We start from the raw sequence: 15000 nt of genomic DNA on the forward strand, positions 1-15000 counted from the left end.
CAGCACCATAAATGTCCCTTCCTCCCACTGCAGAAGACAGGCAAGTTAATATGTAGCATAACAGCATTACTACAGACAAGTGGACATGCATGTCTCTTTTGTTCCCCTGCACACACGCAGAAACTTATTTGATGGAAAAGTAATAGCATCTGGAAAAACACATTTGAATTGACTTGTGAAGACTGGGGAATCTCAGGCAGGGAAAAAAGCTGTGATTTGATTTCGATATACCTCCTGTATACCACTGTAATTTCATAGCACTAGCTGAAAAATGAAGAGTACAAATCAACAAGTAATCCATTTTCGTAAGACCATCAACCCCTCCCAGTCAATGGAAACCTGATCAGAGGTACTTTTATGAAGTCGAGACAGGATTGTCGCAGCAGGGAGGGACCTTACAATGCACTAGGAACAGGTTTAGAAAATAATCACCAAACTTGAAATCCCAAATTGCATTTGGTAAATTGACTTATTGGGGTCATTTGCGCGATGGACACTGGCTTGAGTGTGGGTGTCAGCCGCGCTCTCCGCAGGAGCCTCCTTCAAGGTCACGGGGACTCTGAGGGATAAGTACAGGACTGCTGACATCTTGGAGCTCACAGTGACAAATGAATGACAGCGAACGTAGACAGGCTGGGTGTATTCAGCGTGCAAAGCCATCAACAAAAATAGACTTTTTGGTGACAATACGGACCGTGTGACACTGCTGTTGAAAACAGCAGTTGCTAGCCGCATGAGCCAGAGGCAACATTTTTTTTGTATTCTTTCTATTTTCTCAGGGGAGAAATAAACAAGCTATCGTGTAAAGCCCCTTATTATTGTTAATAATCCACGATTCAGCCATTTTCTTTATCTTTATCCTGCTTTCCATTCTCTCGCATTTTGTTTGTTTTTTAGCCCCAAGTCCACAGTTGCCTCTGTATGTAGTGCAAGGATGGATTTCCCAGTGGAGTCATTGTGCGGTGGGCAAAACTCTCTGGTGGGCTGCCGTGAATGCAGATGGGATCCCCTCCCCACACCCTGCAACCCCCCCCCCCCATCCCTCCAACCCTTCACACAAACAATAAACATGCTCTAATTGAGAGAAATGATGTAATATCGATCCTCCGCAGTTGCCGGCAGAGCTGGGGGGCTCGAGCCGGGCGGGCGGGCGCCTCGACTGCCGTGACATTTACAGCTGCATGAGCAGCCCGCTTTTGTCTGCCCCGTCCAGGCTCGAACGCCGGCCGCCGATGTCGGCGTCACTTGCACCCGCACAGCATACCCGGCTGATACCACCGCCACACAAAAGTGCATACGTAATATTAATGGGCAGGGACTGGCAGGGAAAAATGATGAGCCAAGCCATCTCAGTCTCTAGACCCTGCATTATCCACAGTTTTCTATGGCCTCCAGAGGACTGTGCTGTAGCAGTACAAGGACAAGCCTTGCATGCAATCACATACGGAATACGTACGCATCTCTTGGAAAGTGGCCTTTTCCTTCCATTCTTCCCCTTTCACATTATTGACTATGACTTTGAATCATCATATTGCTTCCTTCTCTTTCTACTTTTCCTTCTTTTTTTCTTTCAAATCATAGACTGAAATACTATTTTTGAACCTGATCTCTGTTGTTGACTGTTGCGAGGAAGAGGTAATATGTTGTTATCCATCATCACCAGCCGTAGTATATTGCTCTCCTCTCATTTGTACCAAAGCATTTTGAGGAACTATAGCGAAATCTAATAAAAAATCTACCATAGAGAAACCTAATACAAAATCTACCAAATTACTAGTGTGTAGCATGATGGCATTTCTTATCATGTGTGGGAGAACATACCCACATCTGATGTATACTCACTGTACCTGTTATCTTTTGCATTACATCACATGGCTCTTCCATCAAATACTACTTTTGAATCATATATATTTCCTTAGCTTCCTTCCTTCCTCCTTTAAAATCATTGACTATTTTTGAATCATATCTCACGTGTACACAGCATCCTGATCTCCGCATTTGGCTGTTGTGAGGAAGAGCCAATATGTTGTTATCCATCATCATGGCTAAACATACTCTTAAAATGCCTTCGCCAACCAGCCAGCCAGACGGTCGGCCTTGATCTTTTTCACACTATCAAAGGAATGGGGATGGATGTCGTGCAATGCATCACTGGGGTTGCTGAAAACCATCAGCAACCTGATGTTCAAAATCAATACCCTAGTTTGCCGCCTATATGGAGTTCAATTTCAACCAAGAAGGTTATCTGATTTACCCGGCACGACAAGCGAAAACAAGGCACGGCAAACCGGGCTCAAAATGACTAGCTTAGCGCTTGGGTCAAGCAGAAGGCATTCAATTTAAAGCCGCCTCCTTCTTTTTGTGTGTGTGTGTGCATCATCCTTGATTTCTTCATTGAGTGAGTGAGCGAGCACGAAGAGAGCTGAAGCAGAGGGCAGACGAGGATAAAGAAAACAGGTCGAGGTGTCAACCCTTTGACGGCCTATGATCCTCCAATTACAGCAGAGGGGAGGAAAAACTGACAGGTCGGAGACGAAGGGTGGGAAAAAAAATCAATGATCTTCCATGTGACTTGCCAGTGACTTCTCAACTCTGCCCTGAACATTGTAGCAACTAAACCCATTCTCTCAGATGCCGCAAGCGTTCTGGCAACCCAGTGTTCCCAGTATTCTAGTCATGCTTCCGGAATCAGAATGTGGCGCTAACATTCCATTTAAACACAGAGAACTTCATTGTCCTCTTACTCAAATATGCCCCCCCCCTTCTCCCACCACTTCCCACCATTTTCATTTTTTTCCATTCCAAAGGCCTGCAGTTGCTTTCACATTCATTGCCAAGTAGCCCTGACATCTAGTGATTAATGGCAAACCTTTGCACTGTTAAATATTAGCATTTTACACAGCAATCTGCTCGTTCATTCCCCCAAGTGTAACCCGGCTAAGCTAACTGCTGGGTTTAGGCTGAAGGGAGTATGGGGCAAGAGTTTGCATGGTGGAAATGCTATTTCTTTGTGACACGAAACGTCCCCTGACACTCAAAACCAGTAAATAACCGTAGTAAGTCAACATCATTTTAAAATGAGTTCTACACTGTGTCCACAGGAGCCTATATGCCTTTCTTTTTTTCTACAGGTACTGTACAGAGTTTAAGATGAGAAAGAATAAAGTGTCTAGAAAATGTTTCAGCTGAACTTACAGAAAAGGCACTCTGGGGAGTGCGTAGAATGAGCTTGGTTGAGGTTGTCTTGGGGAAACTTGTCATTTTCCCCCTCATTAATGTCACACAAATGACCGGCCAGTTCAGTTCTGAGAAGTATTTTGGCATGCCATTTTCAACGGGCTCGCTTTAGCTTTAGCACATGACGAAATGACAGCTCAGCGGGCGACGCTCACTTGCTTCGTACAAGCCCGCCTCGTTCAGACCCTTGCTGTCAGCAAGCCACTCCTGGCGACAAGGCTCTTGTTCTAGCCAATACTCCCTCCTCCCCCTCCTCCTTCTTCCCTACTCCTCATCCTCCATCCTTACTTTACCTCCACCTCCTCCACCAAGTGTACTTGCTGGTTGTTTTCACTGCTCAAGTCAGCCTTTCACATGGAAACTGGCAGGGCTTCATCTCTTCAAGAGCTAAAATAACACCAATTTACACATTTCTCCAGAGGCGATAGATTAGGAGGAGACGGTAAAGATTTATCTTGGTTACCATATTGGAAATCTTGGATACCGTATTAGATGCCCTTCAGCCCCACCCTTTGTGGGGGAGTGGCAATATCACAAGTGACTGTAAAGGATAGAAATGTGTGACAAAGGTGGCGGCATGAAGAAGCATGTGCCATGAGGCAGAATCAGAAAATGTAGGCTACTGTACCGTATGAGTGCATTTGTTTACTTAAGGAGAAAACAAATGAAGAGCACACTAGATGAGGAGACGTGGGCTGTGCAACAAAAGAGTACGTAGGCTATGTGTATATGTGTGAGAACAAATAATGTTGAAGGCCAGAGGCAGAGACTATGAAAGAAAGACAGAGCGAAAGAGTACTAATTATTAATACAACTGGAAGGCGACGGCCATTTGTACCAAGACACAAAACACAAAGTCAGTTTCCCACTGACTGAATACAACTCAAAAGGCATATGTAGGTGGCCAAAGTAAAAGTAGAAGTAAATGTGTAAATAGTACATTTGTAAGTATTTGTAAGAAATAAATTGCAGAGATGTCATCAGTGTATAACAGCACAGAGACTGGGAGGGACTACTACTACATCATTATAGAACACGTAATGCTAACTACATTAGCTACTATGTTGGTTGCAATGCAATTTCCCATTGGCAACTAACGTAGTCGCTAACTGCTAACAACTACGCTTTCGAGAAATGCACCTCTGGCCTTCCACAAAGGAGGATGCAAAATGCAGTCTCGGCCATCTCTGTGCTCAGGGCCGCTGACAGCTTCAGCCAGCCTACATGGGACAACTGACCCCTTTGCACCCCCCACCCCTTCCCCCAATTGGCTTCCTCGTCTCTGCTGCTCCACACCACTTTGTCTCTGTAAACGCAGAGGCTCTTCAGTCCATCAGGGAGGAGGGTCGGCGCAGAGTTAGAGTTAAGTGGCCTCGGTAGTCTAGTCTAGCCTCTTTTTTTCGGTGGCGGGAACAGCCCACATCCCACGTCCCACGTCCACCCCCCCTTCTTTCGAGCACCACTGACCATTTCAGGGGCCCCGCAAGGGTCATTAATGCCCCTCATGTGCACTGACAGGCACCCGGTGCTGAAATAATACCGGCCTAATTCATTTCCGCAAGAGTGGTCACATCTGCTGGGCATCACATACTGTAGGCGGCCGCGGTGGGGTGTGTGTGTGTGTGCGTGTGCGTGTGCGTGTGCCTGTGTGCGCGTGCGCGTGTGCGTCTGTGTGCGCGTGCGTGTGTGTGCGCGTGCGTGTGTGTGTGTGCGTGTGCGTACGTGTGTGTGAGTGTGTGTGTGCGTGCATTTGTGTGTGGAACCGATGGTTGCTTATGATTAAGCTGCAGATGGACAGTGCTGAGCTGACTAGGCTGCAGTCCCAGTGGCTGGCCACACACATCAACGAGAGAGAGAGAGAGAGAGAGAGAGAGAGAGAGAGAGAGAGAGAGAGAGAGAGAGAGACAGAGAGAGAGAGAGAGAGTCCCAGTCCAGTTGCCATGCAGGCCAGCTAGCCTCAGCTTTTCATCCAATCAAAGAGAGAGAAAGAGAAAACCAGAAAAAATATAAGAACATGCCACTTAGCCTTGGAGAGTGTAGAGGCATGTGAGCAGCAGTTGTGAGCAGCATCATGCGGTGTACTAGGCTACTGTCTATTGGGATCTCAGCCATCAGTGTTCATGTTTTTTTTTTACATATGTTTGGTGAATCACAGGTTTGTGATGTTGATGTTTTTGTGTTTGCAGGATTTGTAGAAATGCAAAAAAATAAAAAAAGAACCTGCCTCTCCCTCTCTGTGTATATCGTCAGAGCCATTCACAAAGTGGATGAGCCTGTGTGAGGAAAAAAAACATGCATGGGAGCCAAATATTATAAAAATTGAGTTTCTCAGAGCGCTTCTCGACAAGTGCTGCACAAACCATCATGAATCCAGGAGTTCTACACTGTCGAACGGAAATCGCAGAGGCACTTCTGAAGTACCTAGAATTTGAGAGCTCATTTATCACCCCCTCACACCCCCAATCTCAGAAGCAAGGTCGGGTAAAAAAACAAGAGATATGGCAAAAAAAATGTGCTGGCAAAGAATATTCACTTCATGAGCAAAGTGGAAAAATAGACACGGTTAGGCATGGATGCTGCCCCTATAATATAAAGAGCCAATTGACAATGTATACATATATAATAATAAAAAACCTGACGAAGTTTTCCAGGGCATTATTTTGATTTATGGCTGCCAAGGAGCCTGACCAGTGCAGAATTCCAGGCACATAAAGTTGATTTGGACCCGAGGAAGAGGATATACAGCCTGCCGGGGAACCCTGACACATCGCTGAAGCCTTGTCATTCATCACGTTGCCAAGCCGCAGCTGAGGCCAAGCCAAATTGACCATGCCTTTGAGGCAAATGAGAAAGCTAACACAACCAAACTGAACCGTTGGGGATATATTTGCAAGTGCAAGTGTTCTCACAAAAAAAGGCAAACATACACAGTCACAGACACACACAGAAATAAAAACAAAACTTTATGTTTTACTTGAGGCCACCTGGGGCTTTGAACCATGAATTTCAAAGTGGGCCACTTGCAGATATTTTACTGCATCTGACACATTCAACAAGGGTACCACATCTTCCCGGGTTTTGAATCCCAGTGGTTCTCAAACTATTCTTTTCTGGGGAACCATATTTTAAAAGTCATACTCCTTTATTTATTTAAGATTATGGGTTATTTGATTGACTGAATAATATCTGTAATATCTGTACAGTTAGTCTTTTCTCCTCAAGTTTAAAACATCTTCCACGAACCCCATGTGGGTCCTAACCCAGTCTTTGGGAAACAATGGTGTATGCCATGTTTTTTTATCTTCCGGTTGGAGGTAGGCTGTGAATATTTCGCAACACATACCCCTGTTGTGAGCAGGTGTACTTCAAGTATACAGGGCTCATTTACTAGTTGATATGTATGCCTTACAAGCTTAGAGGGCCATTAAAAACCAACACAGACCATTACAAATGTGTCTATAAAAACGAGCATTCATTACAAATGGCGCTAATACACTAGAACTAATACAGTGGATGCTTCTTTTGTGACTGTGGCTGCTGTATTCGAGCAATTTTTCATGGTTGCTGCCCCTGGGTTGTTTTGGTTTAAACTAGCCATATCGGCGGTGGTGCAAAAGCTCACTGAAAAAAAAGGAGATTCAAAGAAAAACGAGAAAAAAAGAAATAGAGCTCCTGCTGAAGAAGAAGGCTCCAAAATAGGCTTAACACTTACTCACACACACACACACACACACACACACACACACACACACACACACACACACACACACACACACACACACACACACACACACACACACACACACACACACACACACACACACACACACACACACACACACACACACACACACACACACACACACACACACACACACACACACACACACACACACACACACACACACACACACACACAATCTCCACACACATGTCAAGGATTATGTTCACATACTGACTAAAAACACGCCGTGATATTAGTAAATAACCACCCTACCCTACGCTACGCTAGTCCTCGTGTTGAGTACCTCTCACAGACCAAGGTTGCCGTGGTCTCCTAATTATTGGAAGTAGTGGAGTAAACAACTTGCTTGGATGGCATTAGCTGGGATCCTCCGAGATGGGGTGAGAGATGCGCTCTGCTCCCCAGGACCTTTGCAAAAGGCCAGGCAGGTAATCACTTCTCTGGTCTAGTGTGGAGGTATCAGCTGGCTACTACTGAAAGGGTGGGAATACACCAAAGCTCCTATTAGGTAGAACACGCCGGGAATACAGGTGTTACGCAGTGGGGGAGAGATGGGGAGTGGAGAGAGAGAGAGAGAGAGAGAGAGAGAGAGAGAGAGAGAGAGAGAGAGAGAGAGAGAGAGAGAGAGAGAGAGAGAGAGAGAGAGAGGAAGAAGAAGAAGGGATGAAAAAAAGTATATGGGAGATATTAATTTGGGCCTGGGGTTTTTACAAGATGCAGGGTGGTAGATGTTGTTTCAAGAATGTTTTTTTATGTAGGAATCTTCTCATGCCTCCTCCAATTCCCTTCCAACACCCCCCCCCCCCCCCCTCCATCCACCCACCCCCCGAAACCCTCTTCCAAACTTTATCCTCGCTTGCTGTATCTGAGGCGCGCTTAATTAACTGTCAACATAGCCATTTATGTTTCCCCCACTTTATGGGGAAATGAATATTAACAACCATGCAAAGAAATGAAAGGCGGAATATGAAGGTAGGAGACATTGAAGACGGTGGCAGAAAAGAAGAAGGAAGAAAAAAAAAGATGGTTGATGGCCTGAATATGTGAGTGTAAGTGTGTTTGTGTGTGTGTGTGTGTGTGTGTGTGTGTGTGTGTGTGTGTGTGTGTGTGTGTGTGTGTGTGTGTGTGTGTGTGTGTGTGTGTGTGTCTGTGTGTGTGTGTGTGTGTGTATGTGTCTGTGTGTCTGTGTGTCTGTGTGTGTGTGCGAGCGTGTGTGTGAGTGTGTGCGTGTGCATGTGCTTGCGCAACATGGGGCCGTCACTTCCCCGATGTTTGAAAGTGTGTGACAGAGACTTGTATAGTACATCTGCGGCTTCAAGCAGCCTGGCACATATATTATGAATATGAGAACGGCGGGTACCGAGGAGAGGGGAGGAGAGGAGAGGAGAGGGGAGGAGAGGAGAGCAGAGCAGAGGAGAGGAGAGGAGAGGGGAGGAGAGGAGAGGAGGAGAGGAGAGGAAGCGAGAGGGGATAGGAGAGGAGATGAGAGGAGGAAAGAGGAGAGGAAAGGAGGGGGGGAGGGGAGAGGAGATGAGAGGAGAGGGGGCAGAGGAGAGGAGAGGTGGGGAGAGGAGAGGAGAGGAGGAGAGAGGGGATATAGAAGAGAACAGAGGAGAGCAGAGAAGAGGGGAGGAGAGGAGAGGAGAGAGGGGATAGGAGTGCAGAGCAGAGTACAGGAGATGAGAGCAGAAGAAAAGAGAGAGAGTCAACAGAGGGAAGCAGTGATGCTTGGCTACATTTCTCATAAACCTTTGCTTATGGCTTCAAAATGAATGTGTGTGCCTCACCACGCAAGGCCAACAGTGAGAGGCCAACTCTTCATAAAGTAAACACTTTCTTTCTTTCAAAAAGTATCTCTCTGGGCATCATCACCTGCTACTTCTTATTGCACTTTGATTCTCAGCACACAATAAAGCACATCACACATAAAATCAAGGTTATGCCACTATGTAATTCAAAGGCACTTCATTTTATAACTATTATAATCCCAAGGTTTAAGTATCAGTTATCTTTTTTCTGAAAAGAAAAAACCCAGAGCAATCCAAAAGGTATAAATAGGTCTATTTTTCTTTCCACAAGCTCCATGTTTGACGATAGTCTAGTTATATTGCCAAAGCAATGTACCGAACTGTGGCAGAGACATCGCAGTGTGATTTTCTACCATAGTCTGACAAATTTGATGCAATGCGACGAAGTCTGACTTCATAGCCATTTCAACATGCGGGTAAACAGTACAAATCTCCACCAATCTCCCAAGTTATGAAACACCTTAGTCATCCAGGAACAAAAAAATTGCAAACACGCAGGCACGCGCACACATGCACACACATGTGCACACGCACACACACAGACACACACACACATTTTTCATGCTGAACGACTTGAATCTGTGAGTAATGTGTGGTACATATCTTGAGGGCCAGACTTACGTAGATGAAGAAAAAAAAACACCCTTTTCTCAACTTCAAAGGTAGCAATCTTACTCCATTATCTTATAAACCAAGCAAGACCTGGGCTATCTCTATGCTCATTGTCCATCTGAAGGTGTTGTGTGGATGGATTCTGTTTACCATTCAGAGTATGTATGTGTGTGTGTGTGTGTGTGTGTGCGTGCGTGCGTGCGTGCGTGCATGTGTGTGTGTGTGTGTGTGTGTGTGTGTGTGTGTGTGTGTGTGTGTGTGTGTGTGTGTGTGTGTGTGTGTGTGTGTGTGTGTGTGTGTGTGTGTGTGTGTGTGTGTGTGTGTGTGTGTGTGTGTGTTTGTGTCTGTGTCTGAGTGTCTGTGTGCCTCTGTGTGTGTGTGTTAGGCCATTGTACCCAACACCGCCCACCATCCTTCTCCATCTCATTCCTTGTAGACACGAGAGTCCCTCCACTCAAACCCCGACACATACCGCTACAAACACTACATGAGGATCCACCTCCACTGTGACTGCACACGTCAAAACATCCGAGGGCATAGCAAGCCCTCTGTGATAACTCATGCATCTCTCTCTCCCCCCTCCCCACCAACTGGAGGGAGAGACCACCACCACTCGAGAGCTTTTCTGACGATAACTCAAGGGCTTTATTCCGGGGGCTAAGCTAAGCAGCGCTCCCTTGGCAGCCCCATAGCTGCGTTGGGTTTGTTTTCTTGTTTGATGGGAAGCCCCATCTGCATACTGCATGCCAGCCAGGTGAAGAGAGGAGAAGGATCTGGTTGCTCCTTACCTATTTGCGTTTCCAGGGTGCTTATTTTGTTCTCGGAGGGGAAGAGGATCTTGGGTGGCTTGTCTGTCAGCGGGGCTGTGAAAAGACAACAAAAGAGGGGTACATGAATAACATTTGGGGCTTCATGCATACATTTCACGGCAGGAAGAGCAAAACACACGCACCCATGCAGACACGCACGCACGCATGCACACACGCACGCACACACGCACGTATGCGTGCGCGCACACACACACACACACACACACACACACACACACACACACACACACACACACACACACACACACACACACACACACACACACACACACACACACACACACACACACACACACACGTCACTTTCGGGGTTTTTTTCCGCTTTTTTTTTCTTTTCCTCTCCTCTCTCGAGCTGCCTGCATCATTCATCTCAAATGACAATTGTACCTCAGCTACTACGGTACAGATAAAAAAACTGTAGAAAAATGTAGAAGAAGGAAAATCATGTTTAATATAATACCTTACAAGACTACGCTGCAAGAATATAGTTTCAGGATGACATGCAATATGTGGACGCAAAACAATTCAGTCAGAGTCGCCCGAAAGTTAGTAATACTGCATGTGCTTTCCAAAACTTTGGTTGACAAGCGTTTTGGGTTCGGCTAATGGCTTCAGCACCTCTGAGACCCGCTGTGTCAGTGATGAGGGCGAGGAATACACCACAGACTGAACGTGGATTAAGGTCAGATGCTGTTTACTGTTTACTTTTTTTTACTGTGGCGCTGGTGTGTGTGTGTGTGTGTGTGTGTGTGTGTGTGTGTGTGTGTGTGTGTGTGTGTGTGTGTGTGTGTGTGTGTGTGTGTGTGTGTGTGTGTGTGTGTGTGTGTGTGTGTGTGTGTGTGTGTGTGTGTGTACGTGTGTGTGTGTACGTGAGAATGTGTGTGTGTACGTGTGAGTGTGTGTGTGTGTGTGTGTGTGTGTGTGTGTGTGTGTGTGTGTGTGTGTGTGTGTGTGTGTGTGTGCGTGCGCGCGTGCGTGCATGCGTGTGCCCGTGTGTGTGTGTGTGTTTGGGAAGGGGGTGTAAAAAATAAAATAAAATAAAATAAACACAGCACAGTTGTGGTGCCACAGCCTGGAGGATGTTTGGGCTTATTTATACGGTCCTTTTAAAGAGTGCTAAAGGAAGCTACGTAGCTAAGCTATTTTAGCTGCCACTGTGCGCCACGCCGTGCTGGGAGTTTTTCATCGAGATAATGCCTCACTCCAGATGCCAAATTGTTAGGGTTCCCGATAATGGCCAGAGGAACAAGAGGAGGGCAGTGCTGGACGAGGCTGCCGTCAATGGTGTCTCTAAATAATACATTTGTGTACTTGTACAAAACCTTTATTTGGAGAGGCCAAGAGAGAGGAGACGGCGCAAGAAGGCAGGGAGGGAGACAGAAGGCAGGGAGGGAGATAGAGATATAGAGAGTGCACGCTGGGTAGGCAGGCAGGGATGTCGAAGTGTGTGTGTGTGTGTGTGTGTGTGTGTGTGTGTGTGTGTGTGTGTGTGTGTGTGTGTGTGTGTGTGTGTGTGTGTGTGTGTGTGTGTGTGTGTGTGTGTGTGTGTGTGTGTGTGTGTGTGTGTGCGCGCGCATGCGTGTGTTGTTGAAGGAAGTGGACAGGGAGCTTTGTGGGACCATTACCAACTGTCAGGAAACAGCCATTTTAACACGCCGCCACTGCTCCCCCGTTGTCAGGATCACTCGGATTTACTGACTTGAGTCGAAGCTGGCGGTCAGACCCACACAGACACAAGAAAATTATGGAGGCAACACCAGCTGTGTCTCCATCATTTTTGGCAAGACATTTTTTTTTTAAATGCACTCCAGCTTTTGTCTCCACACTGCAACCCCCTTCATAATGACATTTATTTCTTTCTTAACACGGCACTTTTTGTTTGAAATACAGGAGACTCCGCAGCAGGGTATAACAAGGGGAATTTTCTAGTCGAGTGCATCAGTTGATTAAGAAGTACTCCCTTGTACACGGGTACCGTGCGGAGTGTTTGTGGCTCAATCCAACATTCATATTTCAGGACGCTAAGTACAGCCAACTGTGTTAATGCGATCACCCTCATTAGGTGAAGCATTCCTTGAAAGAAAGAAAGAGAAAAAGAAAGAAAGAAAGAAAGAAAGAAAGAAAGAAAGAAAGAAAGAAAGAAAGAAAGAAAGAAAGAAAGAAAGAAAGAAAGAAAGAAAAAATAATAACGCTCTCTGCCGGCACAGAGACATCACAAGGGAAGACCTTTCACGCATTAAATGTACATGAAGACTACATGAACCTGAGCGAACATTTGCATGAAATGACAAAGGGATTGAAGGTGCTTTAATGTGCTAAGGTGACCTGGATTAGCGGAAACAAGGCTCTAGAAGGCCCGACAATTTTCCTGCTGTAAAGAGGGCCTCATACGAAGCTGCACAGCTGTCAGCCCACTCTTCCTCTCAACGCTTAGTGTCTCTCAACCCCTTTCTCTTAGTCTTTCTTCCTTTCTTTCTTTCTTTCTTTCTTTCTTTCTTTCTTTCTTTCTTTCTTTCTTTCTTTCTTTCTTTCTTTCTTTCTTTCTTTCTTTCTTTCTCTCTCTCTCACTCACTCACTCACTCACTCACTCACTCACTCACTCACTCACTCACTCACTCACTCACTCACTCACTCACTCACTCACTCTCTCTCTCTCTCTCTCTCTCTCTCTCTCTCTCTCTCTCTCTCTCTCTCTCTCTCTCTCTCTCTGTCACATGCCAATAAAGAGCTTAAATAACCACTTTTTTCAGTTATTTTGAGACGGACTGATGTTCTTGACCTTTTGAAGCTTAAAGTATAGTCACGAATGTCTTTCCTCAGATTGGATGAATATATGCAATGCCCCCTGCAATCACAGATGTTGGTTCTCTACCATGGCAGTCACCGCACAGAGAGAGATGCAGCCAGGTAGACAGAGGCATGCAGTCAGATATACATGTACAGACACAATGACAGAGAGAGAGGGAGCCAGAGGAAAAAAAGAAATTACAGAATGAGAGATTAATTCTTGGGTTTTTACAAGATACTGTGTGGTATAGTGAGAGTGAGAGAGAGGGAGAGAGCGAGAAAGCCAGAGAGAGAGAGAGGGAGAGAGAGAAAGAGAGAGAGAGAGAGAGAGAGAGAGAGAGAGAGAGAAAGAGAGAGAGAGAGAGAGAGAGAGGGAGGGGAAAGAAATAGGAAAAAAAGAATAGAAAAAGAGTGGAGAGGCCATCAATGAGTAACTCGCTTTTAAGGCCACATTCAGCGGCTGCCCGCCCCCACAGAATACACCTGCCTCAATTACACAGTTGGGAGAATAACAAAAGACTGGCACTTAGGAGCCATCTTATTATCAAGACCCTTTAATTGGCTCACTCCTTTATAACGTCATAAGCAAAACCCTCACGTTCCTACTGTTCCTCTCCTTTTTAAATAGCACATAATGAGCATGTCCACCCACTCGAGGGGGAGAGACTTGAACTAAAGGCAAAAGGGGAGGTAGAGAGAGAGAGAGAGAGAGAGAGAGAGAGAGAGAGAGAGAGAGAGAGAGAGAGAGAGAGAGAGAGAGAGAGAGAGAGAGAGTCAATCGCCACAGAAAGAGTGGAAAGAGATAAGAAGACGCGGTGGAAAGATGGAGGGTGAAAATATTCTCTCCCACAGTTCTTCTCAGTTGCACTTCCCTAGGGGCATGAAAGAAATGGTCTGTTGTAGCAAATCTGATGAGAGCTCAAACTGTACCTTTGAGAGACCTCTGTTGAAAAAAATAAAATAAAATAAGTAAGTACAGCAAGAGCAGGGAAGTCAGCCAAAAAGCCCCCGGGTTATCTAGTTGTCCCCAACACATGATGAGTTTCCATGGCAAACTACAAGGCCGCCATTACTGGATGTTTGGGGAGGTCTCCGAGGGGCGCATATGAACGGATATGAAATCAACCGCACTCAAGGTCACCCTGAAAGAGCCAGCTATTCCACTGAATTTGACAAAATTGGTAACACTGCATCCAAACTATTGAATTTCTTCCTAACTTTGACATTATTGCCATACATATGGCTCACAATCTGTCTCCACATTATATCTACATTTCATTACATTTAGCAGACAATGTTATACAAAGTGGCTTACAAAGAAGATACAATGTCTGGCCTTCTAGTCTGTCGCTATGTCTGATAAATAGATGACAAGCATTACTGCATTTTCAAGTCAGTGTTGTTATTATTTTCGTCTTCTGCTTCCAGAGACGCCCAGAGGATTCTAGCTAGTGCCTCTGTAACGGCATCCTGACAAAGACAGCTTTGACAAATCTACCGTAGGCCTATGACTTTTCTCACTGTCTTCAGTTCCATGCTGCCTCTACAGGGTCTAGAGATGTGTTTCTCAATCTTTTCTTTTGTCTTACGTTAATGTTTTTGTCATACCATGACAACCGTTTTTGTCATACCCCTTCACTTATGCTCTAGGTCTCTTCTTCCATACCAATGAGACTATTCTCCACACATGTGTTATTATTAATACATTTCCACACATAGCCCCTGCAGTGTGCTCACATGCTCCCATAGTGGTTGGGATTCACTGATCTACAGATCTGGGGTGCATTTCCCGAAAGCATAGTTGTGAGCCAGTTAGCAACTTGGGTAGTTACCAATGGGAAATTGCATTGCAAACAACAAAGTAGCTAACATAGTTAGCAGCTACGCTTTCCAGAAATGCACCCCTGTGCCGCTCGCCTACTGCTATATTGTCTAGGGCCGGAGAAAAAAAAACACTCTGAACACCAAGGAAGCAAGTGAG

At 45.6% G+C, this 15000-nt stretch overlaps 1 protein-coding gene across 1 annotated transcript in view; it reads right to left on the minus strand.

The window, feature by feature from the left end:
* The window catches only part of il1rapl1b (interleukin 1 receptor accessory protein-like 1b), a 595103-nt gene that overhangs the window by 208279 nt on the left and 371824 nt on the right, over window positions 1-15000 (minus strand). The window contains exon 8 of the mRNA XM_063212610.1: window positions 10191-10265. Within this exon, the coding sequence (XP_063068680.1) occupies window positions 10191-10265 (75 nt within the window). The remainder of the gene's footprint in view (window positions 1-10190; window positions 10266-15000) is intronic.

This window comes from Engraulis encrasicolus, chromosome 12 (assembly GCF_034702125.1).
Source record: "Engraulis encrasicolus isolate BLACKSEA-1 chromosome 12, IST_EnEncr_1.0, whole genome shotgun sequence".
Lineage (NCBI taxonomy): Eukaryota > Metazoa > Chordata > Actinopteri > Clupeiformes > Engraulidae > Engraulis > Engraulis encrasicolus.